The 19,236-nt window shown below is 43.9% G+C and overlaps 1 protein-coding gene across 3 annotated transcripts in view; it reads right to left on the reverse strand.

Annotated features, from left to right (window-relative positions):
* Positions 1 to 19,236, reverse strand: part of CREBBP (CREB binding protein) — a 166,084-nt gene that overhangs the window by 82,294 nt on the left and 64,554 nt on the right. For all 3 annotated transcript variants that reach the window (XM_065412176.1, XM_065412174.1, XM_065412175.1), the window contains exons 3-4: positions 9,921 to 10,170; positions 9,187 to 9,300 (exon numbers count right to left, since the gene is read on the reverse strand). In XM_065412176.1, coding sequence (XP_065268248.1) covers positions 9,187 to 9,300; positions 9,921 to 10,170 — 364 coding nt within the window. The remainder of the gene's footprint in view (positions 1 to 9,186; positions 9,301 to 9,920; positions 10,171 to 19,236) is intronic.

Here is a 19,236-nt window from a genome sequence, read left to right on the forward strand (position 1 = left end):
GCCCATTTTCAGTTGAAAGTCACAGATCTTATAGAAGGAGAATTCCAGCTTGTACAGCTTCCTGAATGACCTTGGGATTGTTGTAGAAGCATGTAGATCAGCACAATCTATCTTGACTATCTTTAGGATAGAAAGGTGAACTAGAAGGGAGCCATCTCTGGAGGAGGAATATCATGGGTCTCTTACTCTCCATTACGGTAAGTTTGAGTGCCTCAGTCATGTGGGAAACTGGGTGAGCCCACTCCTCTAGAGAGGGGCATTTGGGTGACTTAGATCTGGAGGATCTTGTTCCAGCCCTCCTGTGTCCAGTTTCCCTTCATCCTCTGGAGAGGCCTGTCTGGCCACCCTTTTTTTTGGGGTGGGGGGCGAACTCTTCCATAGGCCTTTCCTTACTACTTCCCCAAAAAGCCTATCACCTGGCATTACCCATTTTCTCCACCTGGAGAGGCAAGCAAATTGTGTCACAGGTGGGGTTGAGTCCAGCTCCCTTTAAAGGGCCCAGCTACCAAGTGACATCAGTTTTCTGAAGACTCTGTAGGCCTGCCTCAAAGATTCAACACAGAACCTGAGGCAGCAGCTGGAAGAGGAGTCAATACCTTCATGTTCACATATCCTGTCAACCTCACAATCCCATTCCCAGAAGCTCAGAACTGTGAAGATGCCTCATCTTCAGCACTGGGGGCACAAATCAAAGTGTGCCAGAGTGTCTTTAGGATCAGAACACACTTCCAGATCCAGACTCAGCTGAGTGCGACCAGGATCTCAGACTGGATTCCGCTGGCATTTCTGCTCCTAAGACAGATACTCACATGGCCTCCTCTAAGAAGCTTAGTCTGAGTAAGCTCTCCTGGGTGTAACAAAGCTGAGTAGAAATGGATTTATGAATTGAGCACCAATCTGAAAGGTGCCTGTCTCTTAAACCAAAGAGACATCCTGTGTGGTTCTCCATGACAGGATGTTAAACTCTCACATGAGGGGCACTGTTTGAAGCCTACTGTCTTAGTTTCTGCCACTACACAGGAGCACCCACATCAGTGCTGAGGAAACTAAATTTTCTTTAGGCTCCATTGAAACACCCAACAGAGGAAAACTCTAACACTGTTTTTAACAACAATTAACTATTTTACTGAAAAAGCAAAGCTTTCCCAAGGGGAGGGATAGCTCAGTGGTTTGAGCATTGGCCTGCTAAACCCAGGGTTGTGAGTTCAATCCTTGAGGGGGCCACTTAGGGATCTGGGGCAAAATCAGTACTTGGACCTCGGAGTCCTGGTTGATCGCAGGATGACTATGAGTCGGCAATGTGACGTGGCTGTGAAAAAAGCTAATGCGATCTTGGGATGCATTAGGCAAGGTATTTCTAGTAGGGACAAGGAGGTGCTGCTTCCGTTATACAAGGCGCTGGTGAGACCTCATTTGGAGTACTGTGTGCAGTTCTGGTCTCCTATGTTTAAAAAGGATGAACTCAAACTGGAACGGGTACAGAGAAGGGCCACTAGGATGATCCGAGGAATGGAAAACCTTTCCTATGAAAGGAGACTTGAGGAGCTCGGTTTGTTTAGCCTAACCAAAAGAAGGCTGAGGGGGGATATGATTGCTCTCTTTAAATATATCAAAGGGATAAATACCAAGGAGGGAGAGGAATTATTTCAGCTCAGTACTAATGTGGACACGAGAACAAATGGATATAAACTGGCCATGGGGAAGTTTAGGCTTGAAATTAGACGAAGGTTTCTAACCATCAGAGGGGTGAAATTTTGGAACAGCCTTCCGAGGGAAACGGTGGGGGCGAAAGACCTCTCTGGCTTCAAGATTAGGCTAGATAAGTTTATGGAGGGAATGGTTTGATGGGATAACGTGATTTTAGTCAATTAGGCATTAACGTGCCATCGCTGGTAAAATGAGGGTCCGGCTGTAGAATCTTGCCTGTATGCTCGGGGTTCTACTGATCGCCATATTTGGGGTCGGGAAGGAATTTTCCTCCAGGGTAGATTGGCAGAGGCCCTGGAGGTTTTTCGCCTTCCTCCGCAGCATAGGGCAGGGGTCGCAGGCTGGAGGATTCTCTGCGACTTAATTTAAAGACTTCCAGGGAAAGTGGGTGGGTCAGCTTTTGTGGCCTGCATCATGCGGGAGGTCAGACTAGATGACCATATTGGTCCCTTCTGACCTTAAAGTCTATGAGTCTATGAAGGCAGGGGGCTGGACTCGATGACCTTTCAAGGTCCCTTCCAGTTCTAGGAGATGGGATATCTCCATTAATTAATTTTTTTTTTTTTTAAGAGGACTAACAGTGAAGCAATGGACATCATTTCTAGATTGTTGCTAATGATGGTCAAGAAGAAGAGAGTGGTGGTTGGAGTTATGCCCCTTCATATGCCCTGAGGTAGTGGGACACTAGCATATGGGCAGCATGCATGCAGTTTCGAAGGACAGTGTACTTCAAAAGTTCCAAGCTTATGTGCATATTTACCAAAGCAGATAAAACTTGAAGCAACAGTGATTTTTTCTTCATTTAAAAAAAAATTAAAAAAAATATTTCCAACCTATGTCCATGACACTTGCTCGCAGTCCAAGTCTCCTCCTAGCTTCCAGTCCCAGTCTTCGTCCCCAAGCAGGCAGATCCAGCCTCCCACCACCTGGCTTCCAGACCCATAGTCCTTGCCAAACCAGTCCCATTCTTCACCCCCAGCTATTAGTCCCAGCTTTGCTGCCCAAGCAATCCCAGACTACTCCTCACTCCTCCACTCCAGCCTCCCCACCAACTTCCGGTCACAGTTTCTCTCCCCGAACTCCAGTCCCAGACTCCTTGTCTTACCCTTCTCTCTCCCTCACCCTCCCTTTTGTCCCCTTTGCAGTTGAATCATGCCATTTCCTCCTCAGACATGATGCTTATGTGCCAGCATGGGATCACTGAGAGTACAGGAAATACAGATTCTCTGCTTTCAGTTCTGGTGCCCGTCCCCACCCTGGCCCAGAGAAACTGGGAGCATTAATTATAGGGTAAGTATTCTTGTCCCCATAGCCCTTGGCTGGAGCATGCGCAGTCGCTGTATGAGGATGGCACATGTGAATGCCAATTACATGTAGGAGCTGTGAGGGGATGAAGAGTGCTCAGTTGCTCTGTAGGGATAGCATATGCGAGGTTGGGCAGCACTAGGAATAGTGAGAGGCTCATGTAGGCTTAGTGAGTACAGAATCTTCAGAGACTTAACTGCTAAAAATCAAAGACGTCTCTGCTGAGACTGTGTGAATTGCAATTTTTCATAGGTTCGTAAACTAGTCCAAATTTGCATAAATTTTCAAGGGACAGAAGTAGTCATCTCTTTGACATCCCCTTGCCAAATTAAGTCACTACCTCAAAGCATGGGGGCACCAGACGTGTCCAAAAGGTCAAGATTTATTTATTAATATGGGCACAGCAATGCATTTTCCCCTAGCCTCATTCTTGGAAATTCCTTAACCATTTTATCTGAAATTTTCCAAAAAAGTTCAAGCTGACCCAGACACTTCGCATGGAAAACTTTAGTCCAAATGGATAAAAGTTTTTCAAAGTATAAGCAACTGAAAACAGGGTCTTATAAGAGGAAGTGTCATACAACCTTAATAATAGGTGGTGTTACCTCTAATAATAAAAATAAGTGCCGTATATACTCGATCATAAGCCGGTTCGTTTATAAGCCAACCCCCCCAAGATGGATAAGTAAAAATGGAAAATTTTTATAACCCATTCATAAGCCGACCCTATAATTCAGGGGTCAGCAAACTTTGGCTCCCGAGCCATCAGGATAAGCCGCTGGTGGGCCGAGATGGTTTGTTTACCTCGAGCATCCACAGGCACGGAGGTAAACCTAAGTAAACAAAGTGTCCAGGCGCACCAGCTGCTTACCCTGACGGGCCGGGACAGCAACTAGTGGGGAAATTTGGGGGGGGGGGGGTGAGCGAGAAGCTGGGTGTCAGGGGAGTAACCCCTGTGACCACCCTCCACATGACACCACCCCTAGCCTGGGAGTAACCCCTGTGACCACCCTCCACACTCTCCCCATCCCATCCCTTCCCACCTTATCTGGGGAAGGCCAAGGGAGGATGTCTCTGGCCTGGCTGGAGCTGCTCCGGCAGGCTGGGCAGCGTGGCCGCAGCCTGCTCCGGCGGGCCAGACCGGGTGGCGCAGCCGCAGCATATTGCAGCGGGCTGGACCAGGCGGCACGGCCGCAGCATGCTCCAGCGGGCTGGGCGGTGTGGCCACAGCCTGCTCTTAGGGTGCGGAGCCGAGTGGCACGGCTGCAGCCTGCCAGCCCCGCAGCTGCTTCGGAGATCGGGGGGAGAGCAGCGTGGCCAGAAGTGGAGAGACTCTGGCCCCGCCTCTTCCCTTCTGGCTCTGCTGGCTGTGCTGCCTCTCCTTGCTCCCTCTGTTGGGGGGAGGGGCTGTGTCCCACCTCTCCCTCTCTATAACCGTTCATAAGCTGACCCCCTTCTCCCTCTCTATAACCGTTCATAAGCTGACCCCCTTCTCCCTCTCTATAACCGTTCATAAGCTGACCCCCTTCTCTGGTGCTTCCCTTTTTTTACTAAAACAATTCGGCTTATGAACGAGTACATAGGGTACTTAAGATTACATTTTATATCAAGGATGTAGTTGAGATCAGATACATACATTCCTTGTAGAAAATCCAAACACTCGGAGACTTAAGATACCCTAAAAAGATATAGCTTAACACCACTCATTTGATAAGCACGTGAGGCACTGGATTCTTGACGCAATGCAGAGGGTTCCAGAAATGAAAAGGTTTACACATGCACAGGTGTAAAGATTTTAGAAAATCTGCTACAGTGGATCTTGAAGATCTTGGCAATTGGGGTTGGAGGCTAGGTAGATGCATTTGTCCCAGGAATGAGAAAGGTTAATGAAATGGAGGAGTGTCTGGCTGGAACATGAGTTACTGCAGGGTATAAGAAGATTTCAGAAGCTTGGGGATCAGCAAGTGTGAGGTGGTTGTTACAGGGAGGGGGTATCCACCAGATCTTCCTACGTTTTTTGCTCTTTCCCCCTGAAGCTGCCCCTTCCCTATCTTTAAAAGATAGTTCTGAGAACCAACATGCATCTGTGCTGTATTTGTATATAGCACCTCTGCTTCAGAATGACCCTCTAGAACTCAAAGGGAGTTTGAAGTGTTCCAGATACCAGTGAGGTGTGACTGATCCAGCATGCTCCAAAATTTGGAAAGCATTAAAAACATTGGGAAGCACAGACTCAACAATTCAGAAGGTGGAGCCACATAAAAGCCCAGCACAGATGCAACAGGGATTCAAAGTTCAAATTTTAAGACAGACAATGGAACAGGGCTACAGATTCTAGTGCTCTGATGGGCTCACCAGATGGCTATCCTGAAACATTATCCTGTTTGCATCACAACTTGATAGAGAAGTAAACGTTACTGCTCTTTCCATTCCTTTCTTTTTCAGTTTTTTCCATCATTTTCTGCCATGGACATTTTTAACAATTACGGGAGATATGACAAGCAATCACATCTAAAAGCAAGCATAATTTAATTTGGGATGTTGTGAACCAGCACACCAATGTTTGTTTGCATCCTCGTGTATCATGTTGCTAATGTGCCAATTTTCAGTCGCACCCCATTAATTTAACTGAATTTTAATATTACATTAAGAGGGCCTAAAGCGTGAGACAGGTGCGCCTTTGTGTTCTAAATCTAAATAAATAAAATGTAAATATTCACAAACTTAATTTTTTTAGCTTAGTAAAAGCCATGAGAAGTCATGCATATCACTTAGACATGCATTTCAGATTGAAGAATTTTGCACATCAGTGCACTGCTAGGAAGTGCTAATGGTGAGTAGTGCTGAATTACGAACAAATTGAGGAAAAGGAGGTGGGATTTGAGATTTGCATTGCCTTCCCCTTCCAAGAAAAGATGGCAAATTCTGCAGTTACCCTCCATCTTTCTGTTGCATCCAAGCCAAAACATCTTACTCAGAGATCTAATAACAAAGACTGCTTTTTACATAAAATTTATTTTAATTCAAGTGCTTTTACTGGTTTGATAAATCACACAAGTGACAAAACAATGAATGTATGAAAAATGCACAGCCAAGTGTTCTGCAGTGACTTAAATTAGAAGATCACCATGATAACACCTGCATTATGACTGCTAGAAACTCTGTAGTTAGTAACTTGAGAGCAAATGCTCTGAATGGATTTCTCACCGGAATTGATCAGACATTAAAGCTGCTATTTTTTAAAATTAAAACTACCAGCAAATGTCTCAAAAATCAGTTATTGCAGAAATGAATCACTAGCAATTAACCATGCCTAAAAGAAAGGGAGACCAGGGAGGAGATTGGTAAAACAAGTAACAGTCAGCATAAAAGGGCTAATTATATTCCTCAAAATGCGTTAATTTATATTATCTATTCATAAGAATGGCTTAACTGGGTCAGACCAATCATCCATCTGGCCCACTAACCAGTCTTCCAACAGTGGCCAATACGAGGTGCTTCAGAGGGAATGAACAGAACAGGCAATTATTGAGTGATCAACTGCCTGTAATCCTCTCCGAACTTCTGGCAGTCAGAGGCTAGGGACACCCAGAACACAGTTTTGCATCCATGACCATCTTGGCTAATAGCCATTGATCTGTCTATCCTCCTTGAACTTATCTAGCTCTTTTTGAACCATGTTATTATTTTGGCCTTCACAACATCTCCTGGCAACAAGTTCCACAGGTTGACTATGCGTTGTGTGAAGAAGAACTTCCTTTTGTTTGTTTTAAACCTGCCGCCTATTCATTTCATTGGGTGACCCCTGCTTCTTGTGTTATATGAAGAGGTAAATAATACTTCCTTATTCACTTTCTCCATATCATTCATAATTTTATAGACCTCTATCACATCCCCCCTTAATAGTCTATTTTCAAAACTGAATAGTCCCAGTCTTTTTAACCTCTCCAGCTGTTCCAATCCCCTAATCATTTTTGTTGTCCTTCTCTGTATCTTTTCCCAATTCTAATATATCTGAGATGAGGTGACCAGAACTGTATGCAATATTCAAGATGTGGGCATACCATGGATTTATATAGTGACAATATGATATTTTCTGTCTTATTATCTATCCTTTTCCTAATGGTTCCTAATATTCTGTTAGCTTGTTTGACTGCTGCTGCACATTGAGCAGATATGTTATTCACAAGACTCCAAGATCTTTTTCTTGAGTATATTACATTGTCCAATGGGCATTATCTTGCATTTATCAATGTTGCCCAGCCACCCAGTTGTGTGAGATCCCTTTGTAAGTCTTCGCAGTCTGCTGTGGACTTAAATTACTCAAGATAGTTATCATCTGCAAACTTTGCCACCTCACTGTTCACCTCTTTTTCCAGATCATTTGTGAATATGTTGAACAGCACTGGCTCCAGTACAGATTCCTGGGGGACACCACTACTAAAAACTGACTATTTATTCCTACCCTTTGCATCCTATCTTTTAACCAGTTATGATCCACGAGAGGACCTTCCCTGTTATCCCATGTCTGCTTACTTTGCTTAAGAGCCTTCGGTGGGGGATCTTGTCAAAGGCTTTCTGAAAGTCTAAGTAAGCTATAAACACTGAATCACCCTTGTTCACAGGTCTGTTGACCCCTTCAAAGAATTCTAATAGATTTGTGAGGCATGATTTCCCTTTACAAAAAACATGTTGACTCTTCCCCAACAAATTGTGTTAATCTTTGTGTCTGATCATTCCGTTCTTTACTATAGTTTCAACCAATTTGCCTGATACTGAAGTTAGGCTTACCAGCACATAATTGCCAGGATCGCCTCTGGAGCCTTTTAAAAAAATTGGTGACACATTAGCTATCCTCCAGTCATCTGATACCAGAGGCTGATTTAAGTGATAGGTTACATACCACATTTGTTTAGTTCTGCAATTTCCTATTTGAGCTCCTTTAGAACTCTTGGGTGAATGCCATCTGTCCTGGTGACTTATTACTGTTTAATTTATCAATTTGGTCCAAATTTATCAATATGTTCCAAATCTGAGTAACTTGCGCGGGAATTTTTCAACCTAAGCTAACCTAAACATAAGAGAATGGTAGAATCACTTTTTTGGTAGCCTCTTTCCAGTCTTAACTCCCTTTGCCTTCAGTGAAACTCTTCCACCTCTTTCTTACATGGCTTATTAGCTTGCCTCACTTTCCTTGTGGTCTCAGCACCTAAACCAGAACTAAGTAGAACTCTTTCAAAGCACAACTACTCAAATTTGCAGTTCTTCCCTGACCTTCAGTTATTTCCCACCACCTCCCTCGATGACTTGAGACTTTTCTTTTATCTCCTTTTCAAATTTACTTTTGCTTGATATCATTTAACAGACTGTAGCATGCACACTGTTAGATCTTCTATCTCAGTTTATTTTAATCCTGCCCAGCAATCCTTTAAAACCCACCAATATAATTTCAACAATTATCTGCTTCGAGGACAAAACAACACAAAAGACCAGAAGTTAAAAAATAAATATTACCTAACTGTAATATTAAGCTATTATGGTGGAGTTCGCAAGAAGGCTTACTAGAATTTCAGCCATTCATTCAGTTTCTTTAGGGTTAAATATACAGTTCAATGCAGTTTTACTTCTTAGGATTAATCGCTGAGATACATGCATGAGACCTTCCTCTCCACAAACCTGTTTCCATTTATGCAAATTTGTTTGTCCTACATTGATCAATGGCACCCTTGGCTAAGGACCAGACTTGAAATTATTTCTGATATTATGAAAGATAGAAAAGAATTTTACATCTTCTCAAGTGCCATCTGTGTGCAGATAATGAATTGCACAATTTATGGAAATAATAAACTAGACCCACTAATAATTTGACTGACCTACCTTCATACAAAATGACAGCTAGAAATTATCCTGTCTTGGCAAAATGGATGTTGTCTTTCTGGACTGGGAATTTCCCTTTGTCATGAATCAGGTATTAAAAGTAATAATTTGAATATAATGATCAAAAAGGGAACTGCCCAAATGTATTTTTATAACAGAATACCATATACAGCAAATGAGTTTATCAAACCACTATAACTCAAAGTCCTTCATAGTACTGTATATTTGATTCAATTTGTTTTACCTATGTCATTCTAATGTTTGTACAGTAGCTGATAAGTAGAAATGATCACTTACGTTGTTGGTTTCTTTTGTCACTGGCATTTTTCAAAGGGAGGCACACAGGACAATCATGCCGAGTACAATTCTTCCAGTGGGAGATGATTTGTCGTGAAGATGCACAATGAGCAACTATCAAAAGAGTGAAGCAATAAAATTTAAGGTTAAATCTGGTTTTATGGCTCTGAATAAACGAATTCCATTTCCAATACCCTCATTTTCTTTACTAAATAGTGTTACAAACACCAAAATCCCAAATACAACTAAACAAAATGTCAGGACTTGAACAAATAATGAACACCTCTTTCTCCGGAGAGTACATTAATGAAGATGCTGCTCTGAAACACCAAAAACTAGTTCAGCTGCTCTGACATGAAGGAAACTAGTTCAACAACAATCTAATGGCTTCCACATGCTAAGCTAGTAGAGATCAGGTATGCTGCAGATGTGACATCCTTGATCTGTGATTGGAGAAGTGAAACATGCTACTCTTTCAGGAGTAAAATAGTATTAACAGTGACCTTGAAAGATTAAATATTTTATTCTTTCTGCTAAGAACAACTGTATGATGGCGGTAACAGGTGGCAAGACTGGAAGGGGAAAAAAGCAAAAAGGTGTAGCAGCTATTTAAAGAAAGGAACTTTTATGCCAGGGGAAAAAGTCACTGTCAGCTGGCAAAAACAGTAGAGAAAAAACCCACTGGAGAGTAGTAAAGAACTCTTATATTGATCTTCTGAAAAATTTGCTCTTACCTTGACAGGCTTTCCCAGCTTGACAATGTGTCATGTGATTGAGGACATTCTTCATGGTTCGACAGTGTGGGAGAGCACAGGCTCGCACCTCTCCATTTGCTTGCTCTCGTCTCTGACATTTGTGGGCATGAAGCAGTAGAACCAGTTGCTGCTGTATCAGTTTGCGTTTCTCAGGATCTGCTGTTGGTCCAGCTGCCATTGCTTGTGTTGGTACAATGCCCACCTGCTGTACCTGGGTTTGCATCTGTGACTATGAGAAAACATTTTGTTTTCATGTGTTATCAAGTACATTTCACATAAATGTAACTGAGAACAGCATTAATGTGTAAGATAAAACAGGGGTCACTTGATTTCAATGAGCGAAGAGTGTGCTCAGCGCTTGAAAACGAGACAAAGTCATTTAAGAGTCTAAATATAGATTTAGTCACCCATTTTCAAAAGTCATAGATTATTCCTATCTTGATAACACATTTAGCCAACCTGGAAAAGGCTGCTGTTGCTAGATTCTTTACAGTGAAAAGTATTTCTGCCTCTACTGTTAAAATTTTGATGCCTTCATCCTCAGCAGGGACAGCACCCTGTATCTACTCTCAAACTGACAACTTTAGTATCTAATGGCATTACACACGTACAGGAGGCCATGTGGCCAAAGAAAGTGACAGATCCACACTGTTGCTCAAGGTCTGTGAGTGTCTTATCAAACTGTCCATGGCATGGAATCTGTCTGCAGGGAGATAGGAACTTGCGGCAGTTGCCCAGGGTCACCACTATAAACTCTATGAGCTACATGGGAGTCAGAATAGACTTTTCCATGTATACCCAGATTCCAAGGACACCAGGAAGTAGAGCAAGAATAAGGTTGCCGACTGAACTTCCAACTGGCATCTGACTGTTTGAAGCCAGTGATCCAAGTGCAAGAAGATGTTGTAGCCATTTTATCTCATGTGTGCTACTAACATTAAGATGACAACATTTGTGAAGACCCTGGATGCTGTTGCCAGCCTGAACTGTAGTACTTTGAACTGGCAGTGTTCCTGTCCTACCAGAAACCTCAGGAATCCTTTGAGGGATGGATCAGTGGGTTCATTTGACAGTAATCATTTTTCATGTCAAGAGCTGCAAACCATGTGTCCTTCTCCAAGGAGAGAATTATTGATGCCAGCGTAACCATGCAGAATTTTAGTTTGAGAATAAAAATGATCTCAAGAATGGGCCTCAATCCTCCCTTTTTCTTGGGAACTATGAAATAGAGTAAAACTCTTTCCCTTGATGCTGATATGGCACTTCCTCTATAGCTCCTCGTTCAAGGGAAAATTCCATCTCCTGCTGAAGGGTCTCATCGTGAAACTGCTCCCTGAAGAGACGGGAAAGGTGTTTTTGGAGGAGGTGGGTAAACAAACTTGATTGTATAGCCAAACTGGATGGTATCTAGGACCCACGGATCCACTGTTATAGCCCTCCAGTTGAGGGCAACGTATGCTACACAGCCACCAAAATGGACTACAGAAACAGGTAGGAATGGCCTCATAAGGTTGCAACTCTCAAGCATCCCATCAAAAATAGCTTTTAGCAGCTGGATGAGGTTGGGTGGCTATCACCAAGGTGGAGAGTTCGGCATACCTTGTCATCTGCACTCTGATGCTTAAGTGGTGGTTCATATTCTTATTGGTGATAGAATGGCTGTGAAAGGAGTCTTTGCTTATACACCTGTTTATGATGATTCTTCTTTGGGGCTCATGAATGCCCAGGAAGAGGAGGGCTGTTCTGGAGTCTTTTAGTGAGACAAAGGCTTGTCTATTTTCTTGCTGAAAAGACCAGCTTCATGAAAGGGCAAGTCCTCAATGGTGTTCTGAATCTCCCTCGGGAACCCCAAAGAGTGAAATCACAACACACTACATTACTACTGTGGTACCAGATGCGTCCATAGCTAAAATCTTATTGCAAGGTGCATAGAGGCTACCTTCCTTAACAAGGTTTTGGAATTGGGCCCTGTCCTCCTGGGGGAGTTTGTCTTTGAACTCCAGGAACTTCAAGTAGTTAGCGAAATATGACTTTATGAACAGGGACTGGTAGTTAGAGATTCTGAGAACTGAATGCTAGTGGATGTGAATACCTTCCTCCTCAGAAGATCCAGGTGTTTCACTCCCTTGTCCACAGGGATGGCTTTAGGGTGTTGCTACCTGGATTAATCTGTGGCTGCTTGTACTACTAGGGAGTTGGGGGCAGGGAAGGTGAACAAGAATTCTTCCCCTTTTGCAGGTATGAAAGTAATATTTCTCAGCCCTTTTAAGGGTAGAGGTACATTACAAGCGTATGCTATACCACTCTATAATTGCCTAGGAGGAGAGGGACAACGTGACACTCTGTTAGAGTGCACAGATCCAAGCTGTAATGCATAAAGATTCCAAGGACTCCAATAGGGCCTGTATGAAGGGTTGAACACTGGTTTGGTGTGGAGGAAGGCACGAGGTACCCATGATCCCTTGGAGAGTAATCCTACTTGCATGGAGGATGGGTCCAGGAAACTCTCAAAGCCCTGTCTGGATTAACCTCTCTGGGAGATGGTAGTTTGTCCTGGACATCGGATTCAGCCAACAAGAAGGCTGGATCTATCTCCATCAGAGGTACTACTGGTGCCGGTGGAAGCAAACTCTGGCTCATGGATGGAGAAGGAGAACAAATCATTCTTTCTGAAACGGTATCCTCTTCTGGCATTAAAATGTTCCTCTGAAGTACCAGGCCCAAAACCAGTGGAGATTGTGGGTCTGGAAGGTTGAAGATATTCTCTAGAGTAGCATATGTCTCAGTATGTCCTGGAGCACAAGGGGTCCCAGTTATTGGTTCTGCCGGATACAGTGCCGCAATAGACTTAGTGGTTGGCAGAGTCTACCATTGAAAAAAGAGTCCTGTCTGCAGCTCTTGGTCCATACCAGAGGATGTTGGCGGCTTGCGAGAGGCCACGGTCGCCACAGCTGTCAATAGTGGTGGCAGTTCCACTGGAGCCTTGCTCCTGCATGCATTATTCCCTTCATGTCAGGAGGGATTAGGGAGACTGAAGTCCTTGGGACCTGCATGTGAAGACTCACCTGACTTGGAAGGGCTCGGAAAGGGATCCTCTCTCTTGGAAACAGACTTAGAGGGGAATTTGTTTTTATATTTGTCAGAATACCCCTTTACTCTTATGAGGAGCCCGAGATAATGGGTAGATTTATCTGATCCGGCCTCTGCTCCAGAACTCATGCTTGGAGGTACACTGCTCGAGGACTGTAGCGGTTGTATAGGGGCATCTCCTGGCATGGATCTGACTGGCATCTCATGGCTTTCTCCATGAGGTACCTCCTCAGTCAGAGCTCTCGTCCCTCTCAGGTCTGGGGTGGGAAGTAAAGCAGTAAAGGCAGTACTGGTGGTAGTTGCTGACTGAGAAGGAGCAAGAACACGAGACAGTTTTTAAATCATGTGATTCTGGGCACAGTCCTACTCTCAAAAGGTAAGAGGGAGAGGGTCCCTGGGGTGGGGAAAAACAAAGCTACACTAACTATAAGAATACTGTAAAAACACTAACATTATATACAATTATATTTAGAGAGATTAAGACAATGCGAGAATAGCTCCGGGCCGAGGATTCAGACTCAGGCCACACAGCAGTGAAAAGGAACTGAAGAGATGGTCGATCCGCACCTCCCCTTACAGCCTCAGTGCTGAGCACAAGGAAATCCAACATGCAGCTGTGGACCAATGGACGCTACTTGCAAGATTTTCTAGTCTTAGGTGCATGGTGCACACGCATACCCATTTGTGGAATACACACCAGGACCAGCACTCCAAGGAAATTCCAAGTTTCCCTCCCTACTCCTAACTTGATAGTCCCGTTTGTACACCCAAGAATCACATTAGTCCTCTTAGTCACAACTCTGCATTGGCAGCTTTTGTTCAGTTGGTTATGATAGTCAGGATTACACATTGCTTAATTTCACTGCATGACAGAAAATTGAATTACTGGGAAGATATTTTGTTAAATTATAGCTCCTTTAAAATACTACTGAAAATTGAGCTGAGCCACAGAAAGTTTTTGTAGACAACATCCAAAATTATTTGAGCTCTTTATATACTCCCCTACGGGCAGGGTCAAAACCTCTCAATTTCATCATTTCTTCTATCAAAATCACTACATTATGCAAAACCAAGAGAATCAACCGAGTTTATTGAGAGTGAGCATAGAGGAACATGCAAGATCAAATGCTGAGATTCAGCAGACTAAGTTTGCTATAAAACATTCTGACAAACTTAAGTCAGAAAGAGAAGAGAGCTGCTCCAATTCACGTTAGAGAAAACAACTGAGAAAGCTGAGGACTGGGTGGTTATATTAGCGTCTTAAGTAATATTCTTGAACTCCATCTGCTGGTCAGAAGAGTAATTGTAAAATCTAAACTTGTATTTGTAATGTACAGTAGCCAAACCCGTGGGCATATCAATCATTGTCTAAACAGCCCACTGAGAACATTATAGATGTATCAGTGCTTTCCTTGAAGAAAATACTCTTAAGACTTGATTCATGCAGAAATGGATGCACTGAAAAAATTGGGTCAACCTGATAGAAAAAACTTTAAAAGGCACTCTGTTACTGTCTTATAGCCAATGTGCCTACATGCACTGGGGTTTGCAAAACAGTCTGACAAATAAAGGGTGGTCACAAAAACTCTTGTAGCTCAGTTGCACAGGGCTGTGCATGCCACAACGTGCAAAATGTTGCTTGATTCCTTCATTTAATAATATAGGGTGGGATCACCTCAATATCCCCAATAAAAGCATGAGTCATGATGCTTGATCCACCATTACAACTCTAAAACAGACTACTAAAATCATGCTAAATCTCAACAAGGTCTATCAGCATGTTTGCAGCATCCTTTGAAGTTGAGGTTTGAGGGAATTTCCTTTTCCCCAGTAACTAGTCAACCCAGAAATCCCTGCACTGAAAGCAATATTGATTGTATTCTGTGACAGTCATGAGAGGCTTCAGGCTCTCCTTCTAGGGCTCTGGGTACTCATAGCTCTCACTGCTGGAATCTACATAGTGTGCTGAGCAGTTATACAATGCTTATATCAGTTAATTACAGCTGGTTATCCCCAACATTTTTGAAAAAGAGCTGTTAAAAAGATACTTTTTGTTCTTGACATGCAAATTGATATTGTCATGATATACATCTCTATCAATCCAGTGCCATTATTGAGAACAATGGATGTAGCTCCAGTATCCACTGCTCAGATATTGTTTGGACCCAGGAAGAGAAAAGTTCCTTAGCTTGTCCTGATGCTAAGACTCTGTGCCTAGACCCTTTTACCCTAAGGCTGACCATTTAAAATGCAAAGGGTCTCCTTGTTACCTCTTTGGCACTGAAAGAAGTTAACCTTGATAAAGCTTGCTTTCTTCCTCAAGTGGCTTCACCCCTTTTTCCTGAACAGCAGGCTGTAGTCTCCCTGGATTCATTCTTGCTGGATTCCACCCTGGGGTTATCTAGGCCTCTTCTAAGGTAGGCTTTGGAGGCAATGCAATAATCCTTAATCCTTCAAAGAACCACTTTCACTATCAAAAGAAAGCTGTCTTTTAAGGGCAGGGCTATTAACCTGAATTTGGAGGTCTGGGCTGTGGATCTAAAGGTTCTAACCATGCTGATACCCAGGTGAAGTTATGATGATTCCACATGAAGGAATTTGGTTTTATAAAGCTAGGAAATTACACACACTCTACATTAAAAGGACATTAAGGTTGCAAAAATCAAGTGCTCAAAAATTAGGAAATGCCAGTACTATGGTTTCCTGTGCCACCTTAATTTGCTCCCTTATGTGTTTGCATCATGACACAGTCTTTAGCTACATGATAACATACTACTATTTCCACAGAATTCCTGTTTCAATCAGTTTACAGGACAGACCACGCTCTGAGAAATCAAAGTTGTACAGTGAATGAGGCTGTTGCTTGTAGGACTCCTGACTCATTTGTTGCAGAAGTTTCAAGATACATAGTGAATAAAGAAAGAGAAAGGATGATCTCATAGTTAAGGCAATTGAATGCCTGCCTGAAGAACTATATTCTATCCCTACCTCTGCCACACAGTTCCTGTGTGATACTAGGACAGTCACTTAAAGTGGAGGTTACTTGCCATAACTGGTGGTTCTTCAAAATGTGGAATTCAGATAGGGACCACACACGTGGGTATGCGCATGTGCACCATGTGCCCAAATCTAGAAATTCTTCAAAGCAGTGTCCACAGTCCCGCACATACACAGTAGCTCTCCTTGTGCTCCCAACCGAGGGTAGAAGAGGCAATGCGGGTTGATGCCCCTTCAGTTCCTCCTCTTACCGCAAATCCAACAGCATCAAAAGGAGATGGGACAAAGGGTGGGTAGTAGAATACAGATAGGGACCACACATCTCAAAGAAGCTACAGTAGAGCAAGTAACCTCCACTTCTTTGAGGGCTACTAATTATGTGTATTCCACATGGGGGTGACTGGCAAGCACTGTTCAGACTGGAGGTGGGTGGGAGGAAGCTGGTAACAAAGATGCTTGCAATACTTCCAATCCTATCGCTGTCTGAGGCAATGCACTTCCGATCCCATCTGCAACTGAGGCATGAACTAGAGTGTAGTGTGTTGCAAACATGGAGATAGAACTCCAGGTAGCTTCCTTGGAGCAGGACGTAAGATACAAGCTGCCTCCACATCATGTCTACTTGCGTGGAATGAGTTGTGACAGCCCCAGGGGAAGAAATTTTTGCTATCTTATAGAACTCCAAGATGCATCCCGAAACCCACTTAGAAATCCTCTGGGAGATTCTGGTTTGCCCACGCAATCTCTTTGCTATGGCAATAAAAAGATTCAGGTAATTTCCTAATAGGTTTGGTTCTTTTCAGGTAGAACGTCAGGGCATGCCAGACATCAAGGGAGCGGGGTCTCTTCTCTTCAGAAGAAGTGTGGGGTTTTGGGAACAATACAGGTAAGTATCATTTAATTGAGGTGGAACTCAAACAATCTGGGGGAGAAATCTGGGGTGTAGCTGGAGAGAAACCTTTTCTTTGTGAAACACTGTATAAGGAGGATCCGCCATGATGGCTCCAAGCTCGCTGACCCTCCTAGCAGAAATGATAGCCACAAAAAGCCACCTTCATAGACAGGCTGGTCCTGGCACATGTTGCCATGGGTTCAAAGGGCGGACCTGAGAGTGTCCACAGGACAAGGTTAAGGTCCCACTGATGTGTAGGTTTAAGCACTACCGAGAAGGTCCTGATCAGGCCTTTCATAAATAGTGCTGAAGCAGGGTGAGTAAAGATGGACCATCCTTCCACTGGAGGGAGGAAGGCACTAATCACTGCTAGGTGTACTTGCTGAGAACTAAGAGTGATCCCTGAAGTCTTCAGGAACAAGAGATTGTTTAGGACAACTGGGATGCTTAAGGTATCTATAGAATGTCGGTGCAGTTGAGTCCAGACAAAAAAAAGTCTCTACCTTTGGCCAGATAGCAGGTTCTAGTAGAATCCTTTCTACTTTGGTTAAGGATCTCCTCAATGGGGGCCAAGCATGAGCATTCTATTTCCGACACCCATCCAAACACCAGGCCATGAGGTGGAGTGAGCCCAGATTGGGTTGCTTTATTCCCCCCCCACGCCATCCTGGGTTAGGAGATCTGGGAATGGGCAGACCCTGATTGGTGGGTGGGCAGGCAGACATCTTCAGAAGTTCCATGAACCAGAACTGTCTGGGCCAGTAGGCTGCTAGGAGAATGATACTGGTTCTGTCATGACATATCTTCCCCACGACTTGTAGAAGGGGAATGGGAGGAAAGGCATATCTGAGGCCATTTGTCCAAGGCAGCAGAAGAGCATTGCCTTGGGAGTCACAATCCATGGCTCCTCTGGAACAAAATAAGGGGAGCTTTCTGTTAGCTTGGGATGCAAATATTGGAGTACCCCACTGTGTAAGTATCTTACTTAGGATTGTCGTGAACCTCCCATTCACAGTCTGCCAAGAAGCTTCTGCTTAGTCTGTCTGCAAGGGAGTTGTGAATACTGGGGATATAGGCGGCCTGTATCGTGATGCGCTTCCTGACGCACCAGTTCCAAAGACTGATAGCTTCCAGGCAGAGGAAATGAGATTTTGCTCCTCCCTGTTGGTTGATATATACCACCATGGTGATACTGTCCAACATTATCTGTACATGGAATAAGCGTATGAGTGGAAGGGAGGCTTTGCACGCAAGGCAGACTGATCTCATTTCCAATATGTTTGTATGTAGCCTGTTCTCTCATGAGGTCCAGGTACCCTGACCAATGTGATTGTACAGGTGAGCATCCCACCACAGGAGGAAGGCATCTGTCACAATGGTGGCCATGGGTGTGGGAGGGCTGAATGGAACCCACACCATGACCAACAAATGAGGGAGGTGATAACTCTGGTGGAAACAGTCACCTTGGAATTGATGTGGTCCTTGTTCAGTTGGCAGATTGAATGGAGCCAAGCTTGAAGACACCACAAGTGGAGTCTGACAAACAGCGTCATGTAAGTGCGTGCGGCCATGAGCTTAACAATGAAAGATACCTGTGCACTGTAGTTTGTGGTCTGCAGGTAATGCATGAAATCACGTTGGTTATTTTATGAATCCTGTCTGCGGGGAGAAATGCTCTTGCAGAAACTGAGTCCAATGTCACCCCCATGAAATTTATTGTCCTCGTGGGTAACAAAATGGACTTTTCTTTGTTTATGCAAACATCTATGGCTGATAGAAGTTGTACGAGAAGCCTTGTCGCTGACCTGACCTCCTAACGAGAGTGGCCTACCAGGAGTCAGTCGACTAGGTATGGAAACGCTGTATAGCCCTGGTGCTTCATCTGGGCTGCTACCACAGAGAAAACCTTCGTAAATGTTCTGGGTGCTGTAGTGAGCCAAAAGGGGAGGGCCTGAAACTGTTCCTGGCCAACCGTAAAATGCAGGAGCTTCCTGTGTGATGGGTTAAGGTCCATGTGGAAATACACGTCCTTTGTGTCAAGAGCTGTGAACCACATCCTTTCCTGAAGGGAAGAGATTATCAATGCCACTATAACCAGAATTTCAGCTTTCAAATAAAGATGTTGAATTGCCAAAGGTCAGGATGAGTCTCCACCCTCTGTCTTTTTTGGAAATTGAAAATACGGGGAGTAGATCCCCGTCCCATGATGAGGTGGGATACGCTCTATTGCCCCTCGGTGCAAAAGGGATTCTAATTCATGTTGAAGAATCACCTCATGAGAGTGGTCCCCAATGTGGAACCGGGAAGGGAGTTTGT

Source organism: Emys orbicularis, chromosome 10 (assembly GCF_028017835.1).
Source record: "Emys orbicularis isolate rEmyOrb1 chromosome 10, rEmyOrb1.hap1, whole genome shotgun sequence".
NCBI classification, from domain to species: domain Eukaryota; kingdom Metazoa; phylum Chordata; order Testudines; family Emydidae; genus Emys; species Emys orbicularis.